General features: G+C 43.4%; 1 protein-coding gene across 1 annotated transcript; it reads left to right on the top strand.

Annotated features, from left to right (window-relative positions):
- The first annotated feature begins 1,205 nt into the window (after positions 1-1,205).
- On the top strand, positions 1,206-17,402 carry Znf786 (zinc finger protein 786). The gene is made up of 4 exons (XM_046429765.2): positions 1,206-1,305; positions 7,166-7,292; positions 12,869-13,018; positions 14,007-17,402. The coding sequence occupies exons 1-4, from the start codon at positions 1,276-1,278 to the stop codon at positions 16,076-16,078; spliced, it is 2,379 nt and encodes a 792-aa protein (XP_046285721.1). The 5' UTR covers positions 1,206-1,275; the 3' UTR covers positions 16,079-17,402.
- The last annotated feature ends 24 nt before the right edge of the window (positions 17,403-17,426 follow it).

Raw genomic sequence — 17,426 nt, 5'->3', positions numbered from 1 at the left:
TTAAATAATAAAAATTTTAATGGCATAAGTGTACATTTCATTATTCCATAACACATGGACATCCGAACACACGTATCCCACATACACAAGAACTTCTCTCACATGCACCCTTCCACACACACCATCTGCACACTTTCCCTTTCCCTAGCCTGACACCTAGCTCATTACACGGATAGAATCTGAGGTTGATGTCTGCAGACACCTACCATCTTCCTCTCCCTTCTTCAGTTTCTCCCTGTCTTACCCCCATCCCGTGTCACTCCATCTACCCCCCTCCCCATTTTAACTTGTCGATGGACCTTGATTGATTTATTTGTTTCTATGCCGTGCTGAGAATCGAACCCAATGCCTCACACTTGCTAGGCAGGTGCTCTGCCACGGAGCCACCCACCCAGACCTAAGCCCTGTGGTGCTGGGGTCTGAACCCAGGGCCTCGTGCCCGCGAGGCGAGCCCTCTACCGACTGAGCCACATCCCAGCCCAGCCCCGCGCTGTTTCTCATTCCCGGTTTCATTCCCTTTCCGTCTCTGTCCCTCGGTCTCACCGAAGATGCTGTGCGGGCCCCTCCCTCATCCCGAGGGCAGCTCCCTGAGGCCCTGGGTGGCAGCGCTCTTCTATCTCCCCGACGGCTTTCTCGGGCCTGCGCCGGGGCTCCCAAAGCCCTCCACCACGAGGGACAGGACCTGTGCACGAGCACCCAGCCCCTCGCCCTGCCTGGGACCTGCCTGGGACCCGCCTGCGTGCGCGCGCCCCAGCGTCCTGGCAGGTGGACCCCTGGCGCAGGGCCGGCCTGCTTACCCGGGTTCCCCTTCCCGGCCGCCTCCTCCCGGGCCTGTCCCCGCAGCTCCCCGGCTTGATTTACAGGCGGTCCCCGGAGCCCAGGGCTTGGCTGCCGACCGCTGTGGGAGCAGCCGCGGCGGGCGCCCCTCTGCGGGCTGCGTCTCCGTCTGTCTCTGGGAAGCGTCCCGCGGTCCCTGCCTTCTCTCTCTCCATTTCCACCTTCCCTCCAGTCCTGCCGGCAGGTCTGCGACTGTTTCTCTCCCTGGGAGACCCCGGGAGAGTCTCGGGCGCACCTGGGACGGGCGTTCTGCGGCCGCCGGCCCCGGAGCCTGGGGCGGGGACCGACGGCGGGTTGCGCCGGCTCCTCCGGCCGCAGGGGGCGCTGCGGGGCGGTGCCGAGGCCCAGCGTGCACCGCGCGGCCGGGCCCGCGGGGCGGGGAGAGCTGGCGGAGGGCGAGGACTGTCAGCGCCGGGGCCGTCGCCCTGGCTGGGCGAGATGGCGAGAGCCACGGGCGAGCCGGCTCCGGTAAGGGGCTGCGGCGCGAGGGCGCGGGTTTCGGGCTCCGGGCTCATGTGAGTGGCGCCCGCCAATGGCGAGGACGGCGAGCGGCCGGCCTGGGTGCCGTGCCGGGTCCCGGAGCCACCGGGCGCCGGACCTCAAAACCGCAGAGCGCGGGCTGCGGGGAGCGGGCTGCGGGTCTGGGCCGACCTGGGTGCTGCCTCGGCCGCCCTTCACGTCGGGGCACCGAATGCAGACCTGGTGTTTCCAAGGATGCCAGCTCCTGAATGGTTCAGACGACGTTTGGCGGACGAGGATGTCAAACTGTGACTGCGTTTGTGTTGACTCTAGGAGCTCCGAGAACTGGGGAGCTCTTCAGCATTCTGTTGAAGTCAGGGTTGGGGGCGGGAGCTAATCTTTTGTTATGTTTTTCTAACTTTTCTATTGAGTATTCTTGCTAATAGTTAAATGAACTGAGATCATCATAAAACAATTTTTTTTCTAGGGTTTATAGAGAGAATTTTAAATAAGTGTCAGATATGTCATTTTCATAGTTGAAAAACTAAGTATAATACAGATTTATTTATAAAATCGCTGCAGTTTTATCAAATGACAGTAACATTTGCAAATGTAGATAAAGTTCAATTGGATAAACAACAGTACACATACATTCTACCACCCCCAGTGGATGCCTGAAAGGGGAAGATGGTTATATCAAACTCAGCATTCAATGAGTTTGCTATCTTAACTAAGCACTTATCACACTGTGACTGTAACTTTTGCAGTTTAAGCTGTGACAGCAAAACTAGCATAAATTTCTTTTTCCCTTACAACTTCAGGGATTCAAAAATGATTCTTTCTATGAATTTTAGCAGTCTCAGCACGGGGTTTGTTTTGTTTTGTTTTTATGTGGGGACTTTTACTTTTTTTTTTTTTTTTGGTACCACGAATTGAACCCAGGGGGCGCTTAACCACTGAGCCACATCTCCAGTCCTTTTTTTAGTATTTATTTATTTATTAAATATATTGTAGATGGGCACAATACCTTTATTTATTTATTTTTATGTGGTCCTGAGGATCCAACCCAGGGCCTCACATGTGCTAGGCAAGCGCACAACTCAGCCCCAGCCCCTTTTATTTTTTATTTAGACTAGATACGGTCTCTCTAAGTTGCTTAGGGTCTCGGTAAGTTTCTGAGGCTAGTTTTGAAATTGTTATCCTCCTGCCTCAGCCTCTTGAGCTGCTAGAATCACAGGAGTGCATCAGGGCAACCGGCTTTTTTTTTTTTTTTTTTTTACATGAAGCCCATTACAGCTTTTCTTGGACATATCTGAATTGCCAGTCAATACTCTTAGCACTTTGGAGCCAATATTAAGTAAAGTTAGAGTTACTTGAACACAAAAACTTTGATACTGGGACAGTCCATTGATAGCAGAAATGGGACTAACCAGCACATAGCATGGATTTGCTGGACAAAAGGGTGATTGGTGTCCTGGGTGGAGATTTCAGCAGGCTATTCAGAATAATAGTTTACAATTTAAGACTTATTAATTATTTATTTCTGGAATTTTCCATTTAATATTTTCAAACTGGAAAGCAAATCCTCATATAAGGGAAAACAGCTATAAAGTTAAAAAAATATGATTTATATGATTCTGAAAAAAGGAGCAAAGATGGGAGAATTTCCCTTTCAGATGACACTACTAATCTGTAGAATTAATACAGTGTTGTTATTGTTGTTGTTTTTAAAAAGAGAGAGAGAGAGAGAGAGATTTTTAATATTATTTTTTAGTTTTCGGTGGACACAACATTTTGTTTTATTTTTATGTGGTGCTGAGGATCGAACCCAGCGCCCTGCGCATGCCAGGCGAGCTTGTACAGCTTGAGCCACCTCCTCAGCCCAATACAGTGTTGTTTTGTGCAGATTTGACAGCAGTAGAAACAGAACAGTGAACCCAGAAGCTGATTACATGCTATGTAAATAGTGTTCCCCCACCCAAATTAATGTAGTTCCTGGAGCCTCAGACTGTGACCTTCTTTGTAAATACTAGTGGTTGTAGATGTAATTGACTAATATGAAGTCCTGCTAGAGTAGAGTAGGCCCTTAGTCCAATACGAACAGCGCCCATATAAAAAGAGACAAGCACAGCCATGTGGCCTTGCAGGCAGAGTGGGCTATGAACCTGCAAACCAGGAATACCAAGGGTGAAGAGCTACCAGGGGATGCTGAAAGGAAGGCAGGAACTAATTCTCCCTTAGAGGCTTGGAGAGGGCATGGCATTGCTGACACCCTGATTTCAGACCTCTAGCCTCCAGAAATGTAAGAGAATAAATTTTTGTTGTTTTAAGCCACGCAGTTTGTGGTACTTTGTTTCAATGTCCATAGGAACAAATACACAGACCTTCAAAAGTAGTAGTGTGACAATTGACTTTTTCATTTGGAGAAAAAAAAAATATCGTTAGCTTACTGCCTCATACCTCACAAAACTTAAATTCTAGGTACATTAAAATCCAGAGTTGGGGGCTGGGGCTGTAGCTCAGCTGTAGAGCGCTCTCCTAGCACATGCGAAGCCCTGGGTTAAATCCTCAGCACCACATAAAAATAAATAAATAAAATAAAGGTATTGTTTCCAAATACAACTAAAAAATAAATATTAAAAAAAGAAAAATCCAGGGGCTGGGGTTGTGGCTCAGCAGTAGAGCACTCACCTAGCTTGTGCAAGGCCCTGGGTTCGATCCTCAGCACCACATAAAAATAAATAAATAAAATAAAGGTATTGTGTACAACTAAAAAATAAATATTAAAAAAAAATCCAGAGCTGGGTGAGGTAGCCATGGTCCTAGCACTTGGGAGTCTGAGGAGGATCACTTCAGCCCAGGGGTCCAAGACCAGCTCTGGCAACATAGTGAGACCCCATCTCAGAAAAATCTAGACAAAAAGCAAAACTTGAGCTTTTGGGAAGTAAATGTGGTGTATCTTTATGAATTCAGTGTAGAAAAAAATTTCTTGAACAAGACACAAAGAGACCTAGGGAAAAAATTGCATATATGCATTAAAGTTGAAAATTTTATACAACATAAAAGAGCATAAACAAGTTAAGAGGTGAACCAAAGACTAGTGGAAATTATTTGTAACCTAAAATTATTTGTAATTAATTCAGTTAATACATAAATTGTATAAAGAATACTAGAGGAGCTGGGGTTGTATCTCAGCAGTAGAGGGCTTGCCTTTACTAGAAATGAAACTATAAATGAGCAATTCTTATAGTTCAGTAAAAATGTGAGCAAAGAATATGACCAGGCAATTCACAGAACTGAATAGAAATGATCAGTAGGTAAAAGAATGGTTTAAAAATTGTGACATATTCAGATACTACACAAAATTAAAATAAATCAGCTACATATATACATACATATACACAAATCTCAAAATGTTGAATGGAAATGCAAGTTGCATTATAAAGCATTTATGTATAAAATATACAAAGAAATACTATATATTATTTGTGGATATATATGTATATTAACTTTGAAATATGAACTGAAAACTTCCACATTCATAATAATGTTTGTCTCCTCAAAGGGAGAACTGGAGTGAGCATAAGAACAATATGGAAGAATAATATTGGCTAGATCATATTGTTATATTGTGTGTATGTACAAATATGTAAAGCCACTCCATCATCATTATGTACAACTATAATGCACCAATATAAAATATGTGGGTAAAAATGAACAATAATGAAGATAGAAGTCAAGAGAACTTGAATGTCATCTGGCATGTTCTGTTTATTTCATTAAAAGAAAAGATGAAGAAAAATGGTTAATTTGTCATGTCATTGGTGACTACTAACATAATAGTTATAAACTGAAAATTTAAAAAGTAACAAGCAATGAAGGATTTTGAGACTTTTTAGAAAACGTTTTTAAAGTAAGGAATTTAATCAGATGAGAATAAGTGTATTTAACAAAAATAAAAACATACTTTCAGTTATGCTGTGTAATGCATTTCTAAAAATTCTAGTGCTATGTGAAACTGTGCAGTAAAATCACAGCTGGCTGTCTCTCCCTCCGGAGGTGGCCTTCGTTCTCCCTTGAATGTGTGTTCTTTGCTTTACCCTCAAAGGCATCTCTCTCTCTTGAGATTGCCCCCATTCTCCCTTGAATATATATATATCTACTCTCCTAGATAAACCTCTGTCTATGCAAAAGAAAAAAAAATTAGAACTTGCAGGAGGTATGTCAAGCATGTGACACTGAAAAAATGTCATCAGTGCCATGTTAAGAAAGAAAGATTGAAACCTAATAAAATGGCAGCTTTGTGCATGTTAAATGATTAAGAAAGAAATTTAATTACCTTAAAAACTACTGGAAAGTTGCTTGTGGAAGTAAGTTTAACAAGGGTAGCATTACCTTGAAGTAGTAAAAGGAAGAATATCTGAAATGAGGTGGACGTTTTTGATGCCTGGTATAGATGGGCTCATAGCACAAGGCAGTCTGAGGTAGCTGGTAGACGTGCAAAGGATGTTTGAGGGAATTTGCTTGTTTGCACAGCCCTGTACTCTATTCACATGTGCAAGGTTCCTCACCCTTGCCACTGTTGATATTTTGTACTGGATGATTTTTTATGTGAAGACTGTCTTGTGCATTGTGGGGTGTTTGGGAGCATCCGTGGCCCATACCCTCTAAGTGCCAGTAGCACCCCTCCTTACGACAATCCAAAATGTCTGCAAACTTTGCCCAGTAGTTCCTGGGGGACAAAATTGTCCTGATTGAGAACCTCTGACCTTGTATTTCTCACAGAGAAAATTGGACATAAGCAAATTCTCTAACAGTCATGATGGAACAAATTCATGTTTCAAAATAGTGTTGTAGCAGAAATTTTTATCTCATTAATCTAAAATAATGAATCTTATTTAAATGTAAAGAAACATTAGTTTCAGAAGCTATTATATTGAATATAATAAGATGAACATAAATTAAAAATGGAAACAAGTGTACCTTAATGTCCATAGGAAATAAACCCATGACAATAACAATTGAGGTTAAACTGGGTGTAAAGGAAATGGTTCAATAAAATGTGGGATGTATAGTTACATAATGAGACCATTTTAAATTAACAAAATTTGTAGTTCTAATAATAACCATCGTATTTTCAAGTCAACTATAATAAACGTAACTGTTAATTTTAAACTGGGGCTGTAGTTCAGTAGTAGAGTGCTTACCTAGCTTGTGCAAGGAAGGCCCTGAGTTCGATCCCTAGCACCACCAAAAAAAGTTTTAAAACTTAAGATGTTAAGCAAAGCTGTAGCTCAGCAGTACAGCGCTTGCCTAGTATCCATGAGGCCCTGAGATTGATCCTCAGCACCACGAATAAATAAATAAATAAATAGAACTAAAGATGTATATACTTTTTAACTTGGTAGTTCTCATTTTTAGACTTTATCCTACAAAGTTGAAAGCACTAATAGGAGAGGAAGTACATGAGGGCATTGTTTTTAAGAGGATGGAAACTGTGGGGTTTATCCCATCATTGGGGGATTCGTACTCATAGAATACAATGCAGTTTACTCAAATTGAGTTTGCCTCTTCCTATTGACCTAGGAAGATGGCCATGACATACTAAGTGAATGAAGCTGAACTGTGTTTGTTCCCATTCCATGCCATATGTTTCCATATCTAGCTTGAATAGGCATGAAGAAGCTCGTGCAGGGGGCTGTGGTGGTAAACCGTGAGCCACTTGCCTGGGTAGGGGAAGGAGTAGTCCCCAAGGGAGAGGTTGCTGGCCGACAAAACAGTTGTCTACTGCACAAGTCTTTCAATTTAATGATGAGAAGGAGCTGTAGTCATCTTGAAGCACTCAACTGTGTCTTGTGTGTTATTTCAGTTCCCTCTGACCTTTGAGGATGTCGCCATTTATTTTTCGGCGCAGGAATGGTGGAATCTAGAGGCATGGCAGAAGGAGCTCTACAAGCATGTCATGATCACCAATTATGAGACTCTCCTCTCACTAGGTAAGAAGTGTTCAGCTTTGGGGGCAAGTTTTGGAACCGGGTCCTAAAAGAGGTCTCTCTTGGTGTTCCTCTTTGTCAGGAAGGGAGAGTCCTCAGAAAGGCTTTTTACCCCATATTGTTTTGTTACTTCTGTAAGCATTACCATTCTTCACTCAGGGGTAGACATTGCTGTGTAAGAATATTTGAGACAACACATATGGGTAGCCAGAGGTAATTAAATACATGTCAACACTTTTCCCATTATGATTTAGTTTTGGGTTGCATGGTATTCTACCTAGGAACATACTGGCTCATGTCCATAAATACCTGGGTATCCTTATCCTAGGAATGGCCTGCTCATAGCTTTCCCATAGAGTTAAACCCTTCGGGAAGCTGATGGTCTTCTTCCCTGCAGTGAGATTTTTGGTAGGATGCACATTGAGGTGTTTAAGATTCTATGCAGTTTCAGTAATGAATATTCTTTTCTTTATTAAATATTTATTTTTTAGTTGCAGTTGAACATAATACCTTTATTTATTTATTTATTTATTTTTATTCTAATTTGTTATATATATGACTGTAGAATGTATTACAATTCATATTATACATGTAGATTTTTCATATCTCTGATTGTACACAAAATAGAGTCACATTCGTGGCTTCATACATGTACTTAGGGTAATGATGTCCATCTCATTCCAGCCTCTTTCCTACCCCCATGTCCCCTCCTTTCCCCTCCCTCCCCTTTTGCTCTATCTAGAGTTTATCTAATCCTCCCATTCTCCTCCCCCAATCCCATATGAATCAGCCTCCTTATATCAGAGAAAACATTCGGCATTTGGTTTTTGGGGATTGGCTAACTTCACTTAGCATTATATTCTCCACCTCCATCCATTTACCTGCAAATGCCATGATTTTATTCTTTTCTAAAATATTTTTAGTTGTATATGGACACAATACTTTCATTTTGTTTATTTAGTTTTATGTGGTGCTGGAGATTGATCCCAGGGCCTCACACATGCTAGGCAAGTGCTCTACCACTGAGCCACAACCCCAGCTCCGATTTTATTCTCTTTTAATGCTGTATAGTATTCCATTGTGTATATATACCACATTTTCTTTATCCATTCATCAACTGATAGGCATTTAGGGTGGTTCCATAGTTTAGCTATTGTGAATTGTGCTGCTATAAACAATGACGTGGCTGTGTCCCTGTAGTATGCTGTTTTTAAATCCTTTGGGTATAGACCAAGGAGTGGGATTGCTGGGTCAAATGGTGGTTCCATTCTGAGTTTTCCAAGGAATCTTCATACTCTTTCATATTGGTTACACCGATTTGCAGTCCCACCAGCAATGTGTGAGTGCCTTTGCCCCCACATTCTCACCAATACTTATTGTTGTTTGTATTCTTAATAACTGCCATTCTGACTGGAGTAGGATGAAATCTTAGAGTAGTTTTGATTTGCATTTCTCTGATTGCTAGAGATGATGAACATTTTTTCATATATTTGTTGATTGACATTTGTTGATTGGCAGGATGCACATTGAGGTGTTTAAGATTCTGTGCCATTTCAGTAATGAATATTCTCTTTTATTATTAAATATTTAATTTTTAGCTGCAGGTGGACACAATACCTTTACTTATTTATTTTTATGTGGTACTGAGGATAGAACCCAGGGCCTCACATGCTCTAGGCAGGTGCTCCACCGCCGACCCACAACCCCAGCCCCAGTAACGAATATTCTTTTTGGTCTCTTTCCTTATTTGGTCTTTATATTTCCTCTTTACTTTTTTGGGGGGATGGTGGTGGGAATTAAACCCAAGGCCTTGCACATGCTAGGCAAGTGTGCTATCAGAGCTACAACCCAAGCCTCCTTGTATTTCTTCTTATTTATCAAGTAAGAGTTTTTAAAAATCAGTCTATTATCAGGGCTGGGGTTGTAGCTCAGTAGTAGAGCACATGCTGAGCACATGTAAGGCACAGGGTTTGATTCTCAGCATCACATATAAATTAATAATTAAAATAAAGGTTCATCAACATCTAAAAAAAAATCAGTCTGTACAGAGAAGCATCAAATGAAGGGTGAGAGACTCCTTTCCCCACACTCAGTTAACTCTCCTAAGGCAATCACTTTTACCTGTTTGTTTTAGTTCATGAAGCTGTTTCTTCCAATCTAAATGTCACAATAATACCTATTGTCTTGATTTATTGAATTTACCTAAAATCTATCATTTACTATGAAAAGTGACACATTAGGTCACATATGTTATCCTTCTTATACCTCTCTTTTTACCTTCTCCTCCCCCATTTTTGGTAGTCTTTTTTTCCTCTTTTGGTTAATTTTAAAATTTAAAGTAGTATATTTAAACTTCTAGATCTTGTTCCATCAGCTCTGTATCTCCATATTACCCGTGTATGAAGATCCTCAGCTTTCCTGCACCCCGCTGCTGCCAGCTCATGACAGCCACACTGCCCCCTCCATACGCAAGCTTTCTAAAACTTATTCTGTCCTGTTGCCATAGTTAAGTTATCCAGGCTCCATCTGTGGATTGCTTCTAAAACATGTAATCCAAGACATTACATTTTCATTGTTACTAAAGAATCAGTTAAAGTAATCGAATTTTCAGAGAAATGTAATTTTATGTCAGGAACCCTGTGCCACCCCCAAAATGTTGTGAGCATCAAGATCAAATGGATTAGGGCTGGGGTTGTGGCTCAGAGGTACAGCGCTCGCCTAGTATGTGTGAGGCGCTGGGTTCAATCCTCAGCACCACATAAAAATAAGTAAAATAAAGGCATTGTGTCCAACTACAACTAAAAAAAATATTTAAAAAAAAAAGGTCAAATGGATTATCTGTTTCATATTCATCAGTTGTTCACAATCATGCTGAAGGGGCTGGGGATTTAGCTCAGTAGCAGAGTGTTTAACTAGCACATGTAAAACCCTGGGTTCAGTCCTCAGCCCTAAAAAAGAGAAAAGAAAACTAAGAGGGAAAAAAAAAAGATAACAAAATCATGCTGAATTTTAATTTTCTTCACTGTTAAGCCATAACGTTTTTAGACTCGGATCTTTAGTTAATTTCTTCTTTACTCTGCTTGCATCCATATCTCTGATTGTCCAACCTCTTAACCATACAGTTCATTGCATGAACCTTTCTGCCTTCTGTCAGTTCTCCTCAAAATGCAATATTGGATGCAAAATTGCATCCAAAGCAATTCCAACCTAGATCCCAATAGGGTTTTTTATGGTCCTGTAAGCTGATCCTAAAGAACACAGTGGAACAAAGGACAAAGAACAAGCAAGATAATTTTTTTGGAACAAGATGGAAGGTGATTTTTCTATCAGTGAGATTTATATGTGGTACTGTGGTGGAGGAAAACATCCGATAGTGCCCATGTTCTCAAGATTTGAAGCAAATGAGGCTGTAAATTAGCACAGCCACCTTATAGAGCAATCTGGTGACATAAGTTAAAGTCGAAGACGTGCTCTGATGATGCAGTTCACACAGAGGAATGTAAATGCCTGTGATGTTCTCTTGGAGACTGCCTGTGAGCAGGAGAGACATGACAGGTAGAGATGCATTCAGATACTGAGGGGCCATCAAGGGAGTGTTGAAAATATTTAAGGGAAAAGAAAGCAAGTTACAGAATGATATGGTAGTTTGTAGAATGTTTATAATCAGCAATTATTATATTTTATTTATGTACCTGTACATATTTAAAAAATAAAAACATCATAGTTCAGTGGTAGGATGCCTACTTACATACAAGGCTCTGGGTCCAACCACACAATACCTTTCTTTATTTATCTTTATGTGGTGCTGAGGATCAAACCCAGTGTCTCACATGTGCTATGCTGCTGAGAGCCATAGCCAAGTAGGACGCATGGCATTTTTGGTTGAAAGGTGACCCTGCTCAGGGATTAGGGTGGCTCCAGGTTTAGGGTGGATCCTGCTGGATTAGGGTGGCTCCAGGTTTAGGGTGGATCCTGCTGGATTAGGGTGGCTCCAGGTTTAGGGTGGATCCTGCTGCCTCAGGCGCCCAATCCTTGAGTTCCCGTTGAGTTCTGAGAGAATTGGTACGCAGAGCCCGGTGGAGGGAGTGTATTTTTCCCAGAACGTGTGGGTAGAGTGTCAGTAAGAGTTCGGGAATAAAGAGTTGCTGTTTGAATCTACAAGGCTTGTGGTGGCTCGGTTATTTTGTGCCTAGACAGACTGCGGCACTATGCAAGTGCTCTACTACTAAGCCACAACCCCAGCTTAAAACACTTTCTGATGAAATTTTTGCCTCAGCCAACTTGCTTTAAAATTGAGCCCCTAGCCTTGTGCAGTACCCACACCTGTAATCCCAGCAACTGGGGAAGCAAATGCAGGAGGATGGCAGCCTCAGCAACTTAGTGAGATCCTATCTCAGAAAATAAAAAAGGCCCAAAGCAGTGGCACACGCCTATAATCCCAGCAGCTTGGGAAGTCGAGAGAGGAAGATCAAGAATCCAAAGCCAGCCTCAGCATCAGTGAGGCACTAAGCAACTCAGTGAGACCCTGTCTCTAAATAAAATACAAAATAGGGTTGGAGATATGCTCAGTGGTCGAGTGCCCTGAGTTCAATCCCTGGTACCCCCACAAAATAAATAAATAAATTAATTAATTAAAAGGGCTAGGCTTACTGGTTGGTAGAGTACCCAGCACCCAGTATATAAATATTTAATAAAATTGAACCCCTGAGATTGGCTATTACAAATAAGGTAGGACTGGGGTTATGGCTCAGTGGCAGAGTGCTTGCTTTATACATGTGGGGCACTGGGTTCGAACCTCAGCACCACATAAAAATAAGTAAACAAAATAAAGATTTTGTCCGTCTATAACTAAAAAATAAAAACTATATATTAAAAAAAGAATATTGTAGGGAAGTGATATAGGCCAGATTATATTATTAAATTGTGTGCATGTACAAAGATATAACAACAAATTTCATCATTATGTACAACTATAATATACCAATAAACGTGGAAAGAAAAAATTTTAAAAAGAATATTGAAGCATTTGCCATTTGGGTTTTTTTTATATTTATTCACAATACCTTTATTTACTCATTTATTTTTTTTAATATTTATTTTTTAGTTTTTAGGTGGACACACAATATCTTTATTTTATTTTTATGTGGTGCTGAGAATCGAACCCAGTGCCTCTCGCATGCTAGGCGAGCGCACTACCACTGGAGCCACATCCCCAGCCCCTCATTTTTTAAGTGGTGCCGAGGATCGAACCCAGGGTCCTGCGCGTGTGAGAGGAGCACTCTACTGCTGAGCTACAACCCCAGCCCCTGCCATTTTTTGGTTTTTTTTTTTGAACCAAATACAGCATTGTTACATACATAGCGACCATGACAAAATTAAAACAACATAACTGGAAAGACTAGGACACACATTAGGTGGGTGGGTAGTTTTACTTCTTTTCATGTAACCCTGTACTCTATATCTGTTGACATTTCATACATTGTCCCAGAGGTGAATTTTGAGAAATCTAGAAACAATGTGTTTTAAATACAGTGAGTGCTTAAGGAAACCAAACTGCCTTGTCTGACTTCTCTGTGTAGATGATAGACTTTCCAAGCCAGAATTAATATCCTGGATTGAACAAGAAGAGGAGCCCTTTAAGAGCTGGGGAGAATCACAGAAACCCAGAAACATGATTCACTCTGCTGATATGTATTTTGACCCACATATTGAGGGAGAGCTGTTTGGGGGTGAGTATTAAGAAATCAGCATGCTGACCTTAAGATATCATATTCAGATCTCTTAGTTTTGCTTCTCTAGTCTTGCCTTCCTGTTTGGTGAGCTTGATATCTCATATGTTCTATAGAAAGGCAGTAAAACATAGTGGTTAATAGTGTAGGTTTTGGAGCCTGAGTGTGCTTCTTGCCTTTACTGGGTAACCTTGAGCAGGTTATTGAATAATTCAATTTTTCAGTTCCTGATCTACAATATTTCAATTCATGATCTACCTTCATTGCTGCAACACGTGACTAAATCATTCAGGGTCGCCCCAGGTAAATTTAGGTTATCACAAAATAATTACACAGACACAGAAAATACCTGTTTCTTACGGTCTATTGACAGCTTTTAGGGGTCCGTTTGAAAGAGCACCACCTGAATTCTTTATTTATATAGGGGGCACACAAGGGAAGGTTCAATGGAACATTCCATCCAAAAAAGATAAGGAAGGGGTAGTATTACAACAGAACAAGAATACAGCCCACTCCATTGGGTAACACCCACCCCAAAGTTTTGCTCCTCTGCTGAGCAGAGCCCTATAGTGTTAGGAGTCTGTTAGGAACTCGCTGTCATCATCACCTTGTGGCTCCAGGCAGGTTTGTACATAAAATGGGTTAAGTCTGGTGTTCCCAAAGTTGTTAGCATGGTCAGCAGAGGCCATGACATGCTGGGCACCATGCTTATCGCCTCATGCATGCTCCCTGATCACATCATAATGCTCTTATGTACGTATTATCATTCCTCTGTTTTTACAGGATAAGGAGCAAAGCCACGAGAGTGTAGTTTCAGCAGACTGTCACCAAACTCATTTTGGTCATGAAATAGAACCACATGACATGGCTGAGTAGTTTAGTGAAAGCTGGGTTCTCAGACCACCCAGGTCACTATTATGGATCACTTTACAGTCGTTAGTCATGCTGTGGATGAGAAAACTGACTGAATTTTTGTTTTCAATTTCAGGAAGCCAGGAAACTGTAAAATCAGGAGAAACTAAATGTCATTTCCAGTTGAGTCCTCTTCAGAGTCAGTATTCCCATGGACGGAGTTTAGGGAAAAGGGAAGATGTTTCCTTCCTGCCTGACCACAGCATTACCCTCCTGAATACAAAGACACACGACACACAGGCTCTAGCTACAGTGGTCTACAGCTCCAGCAAGTCTGCACATCGAGAAGAAATCCCAAGTCACAGAGCTGTGGGTCACCCTGGCTTGAAGGAAGGCCCCTCCTGGCAAAGCACCCAGCACTCTTGCCCTGTCTGTGGAGAAAGGTTTTGGAAAAAGAATCACTTGGTGAAGCACCAGAGGAGCCACTCCAAGGATGCATCATGTAGGGCCTGGAAGAAGTTCAACCAACAAGCTGATGCGCAGGAGCAGTGGGATATCTCCAGGACACAGAGGCACTTCCGATGTCCTGAGTGTGGGAAGAGCTTCCATCGGAAGCAGTACTTGCTGAGACATATGGCTGTCCATACAAAGAAGACCCCATTTCAGTGCCCTGAATGCAAAATGTGCTTTTGTCAGGAGCAGACCCTTCTCAGCCACCACCTCGGGCACAAGGGGGAGAAGCCTTCCCAGTACCACAGATGCAACAAGAGCGGCTTCTCCACGGACAGTGCACAGGCTCCCCAGTGCCAGCACAAAGGGGAGAGGCCAGCCTCCTGGAGAAATGGCATTGGTGTGCACTCAGGGCAAGAGCCAGGACTCGGCCTGGACTGTGAGGAGCACTGCCCGTGGGGGGACGCAGAGGCTTTGCAGTGGGGCCACAGCCACAGTGGGGAGAGGCCCTTCCCCTGCCTGGAATGTGGCAGGCGCTTCCTCTCAAGGTCCAAGCTGGCCAGCCACTTCAGAGTGCACGCGGGAGAAAAGCCCTTCCAGTGTTCGGAGTGCAACAAGCGCTTCCGTCTGAGCGGCCTGCTAAGGGTCCACCAGCGTGTGCACAGTAGGGAGGGACCATTCTCCTGCAGGAAGTGTGGCAAGGGCTTCACCAAGCGGTGCAAGCTCACTGAGCACGCCCGAGTCCACAGCGGCGAGAAGCCTTTCTGGTGTGCGGAGTGCAGCAGGGCCTTCCGCCAGAGGGGCCAGCTGCTGAGGCACCAGCGGCTGCACACAGATGAGAAGCCCTTCCAGTGCCCGGAGTGCGAGCTGAGCTTCCGCCTGAAGAGCACGCTGAGAGCCCACCAGCTGCGGCACGGCGGCGGGGAGCGGCCCTTCGCCTGCAGGGAGTGTGGCCGCGGCTTCACGCACCAGTGCAAGCTCCGCGAGCACCTCAGAGTGCACAGCGGGGAGAGGCCCTTCCAGTGCCCCGAGTGCAGCAAGAGCTTCCGCCTGAAGGGCATCCTGAAGGCGCACCAGCGCACCCACAGCAAGGAGAGGCCCTTCTCGTGCGCCGAGTGCGGCAAGGGCTTCACCCGGCAGTCCAAGCTCACCGAGCACTTCCGTGTGCACAGCGGCGAGCGGCCCTTCCAGTGCCCAGAGTGCGACAGGAGCTTCCGCCTGAAGGGGCAGCTGCTTAGCCACCAGCGCCTGCACACGGGAGAGAGACCCTTCCAGTGCCCTGAGTGCGACAAGTGCTATCGCGTGAAGGCTGACCTGAAGGCGCACCGGCTGCTGCACAGCGGGGAGATGCCATTCTCTTGTGAGTGTGGCAAGGGCTTCGCCAAGCAGTCGAAGCTCGTGGAACACATCAGGACGCACACCGGGGAGAAGCCTTTCCAGTGTCCCAAATGTGACAAGAGTTTCCGCTTGAAGGCACAGTTGCTCAGCCACCAAGGCCTGCACACAGGGGAGAGACCCTTCCACTGCCCTGAGTGTGATAAGAACTTCCGGGAAAGGGGACACATGCTCCGGCATCAGCGCATCCACAGGCCGGAGAGGCCCTTTGCCTGTGGCGACTGTGGGAAGGGCTTCATTTATAGGTCCAAGCTGGCGGAGCACATCAGGGTGCACACAAAATCCTGCCGCGCTCCGAGTGAGCCTGACATTAAGAAAAGGCTTAGCCAACTCTTTGCCATGATAGAGGCTGACTGGAGTTGAGGCAGGGCGGGCCCGGGAGCAGTAAGCAGAGCTGATGTTGCCCCGATCCTCAGCAACGCAGTAAGCACACCAGTAGACAAATTTTAGCAACAGGGGTCCTAGTTTGAGCAAGAATGTAATAAAAATTAGGAATATAGGAGACCATAAAGGATTTTCTCTTCCAAAACATCAATACGCTGGAGATATATCAGTGGTAGTACTTGCCTAACACATGTGAGGCCCTGGGTCCAATCCCTGGGACCTCAAGCAAAGAAAAAAAAGGGAAACTATCAATTATATTTTCTATCCATTGATAAAAAGAGGTATTTCTTCTTGCCTTCTTAGGCGGTAATTTTTGCCCAAATGCTAAGCTAGCTCCATAAAATCCCAGCTTGAATAAGATCTAAGGAAATCCCTCCAGTACATCCTCTGAAAGTATGTGGTATCTATTAAATGCCATTTCTACTTTTTATTTTTTTTTTTCAGAATATGATTCTGTGGGTTAAGTCCAGTGAATTCTGTTGCTGGCTTGATATGCCCTTGGATTTGATTTTGGCTTATTTATTTTGAAACTGATAGCCGTAAGATGAATTCTCTGAATCTCTCCTCTGTTTATGTGAATGCTGAAGGGCTCATAGTGATTATACATAGTTCCTCCTAAGGAAATGCTGATGGTTTCAGCAAAATGTGGCTAATCTGAGAAGAAACAAAAAACTACAGGTGCTGAGAGGTTGAGTCAGGAGGTAGATCCTTGGGAGTTCCAGAAGAGAGATGCTACTTGAAGCTGAGTGAGTGAACCTCTCAAGAGTGAACACGTGAGCAGTTGATTAAAGGCTAATTTATGACAAAGTAATGGAGCTAAACAGGTGAACCAGGATGCATTGTAGGCAACAAGAGTTTAGGGAATTTCCAAGCAAATGTTGGCAGTAATACAAATAAGTCCAGGAAACAGGTGAGGGCTACCCCGATTGCCATGTTAGATGAAAGTTGTGTACATACTTAGGGTCAGAGTCATACTCTATACAAAGAATTCCTAATTTTCAGAGGGCTGACCTGAAATTCTGAGGGATGATAGAAAATTAGATTTATCAGTAGACTGTAGTCTAAAACAATGTTTCACAAATGATTTTTCTCTGGAACACTAGCTTTAAAGATATTTTGCGGAGAAGAATTACATGGTCAATTATACAAAGATCCTAATTAAATTGACTGTTGCTACCTTCTAAATATGAATGAATACACAAAGATTATCAAACTTATTTGTTTATTTATTTTTATGCTGAGGATTGAATCCAGCTCCTCTACCAATGAGACACATTCCCATTCCCAGTCCTTTTTTTTTTTTTTTTTTAAGGCAGGGGGTGGGGTG

Source organism: Marmota monax, unplaced genomic scaffold, assembly GCF_021218885.2.
Source record: "Marmota monax isolate L192 unplaced genomic scaffold, Marmota_monax_Labrador192_F-V1.1 WCK01_AAM20220418_F8-fsc00193, whole genome shotgun sequence".
Taxonomy (NCBI): Eukaryota; Metazoa; Chordata; class Mammalia; order Rodentia; family Sciuridae; genus Marmota; species Marmota monax.
The sequence above is the reverse complement of the archived record's forward strand: the minus strand, read 5'-3'. Positions and strand labels throughout refer to the sequence as shown.

Bases quoted from the DNA above. Each gene is read 5' to 3' on its own strand.
- Znf786 (XM_046429765.2), top strand. From the start codon at position 1,276: ATGGCGAGAGCCACGGGCGAGCCGGCTCCG. The intron at 1,306-7,165 runs GTAAGGGGCTGC...GTGTTATTTCAG, and splicing joins CCACGGGCGAGCCGGCTCCG to TTCCCTCTGACCTTTGAGGA. The intron at 7,293-12,868 runs GTAAGAAGTGTT...TTCTCTGTGTAG, and splicing joins TGAGACTCTCCTCTCACTAG to ATGATAGACTTTCCAAGCCA.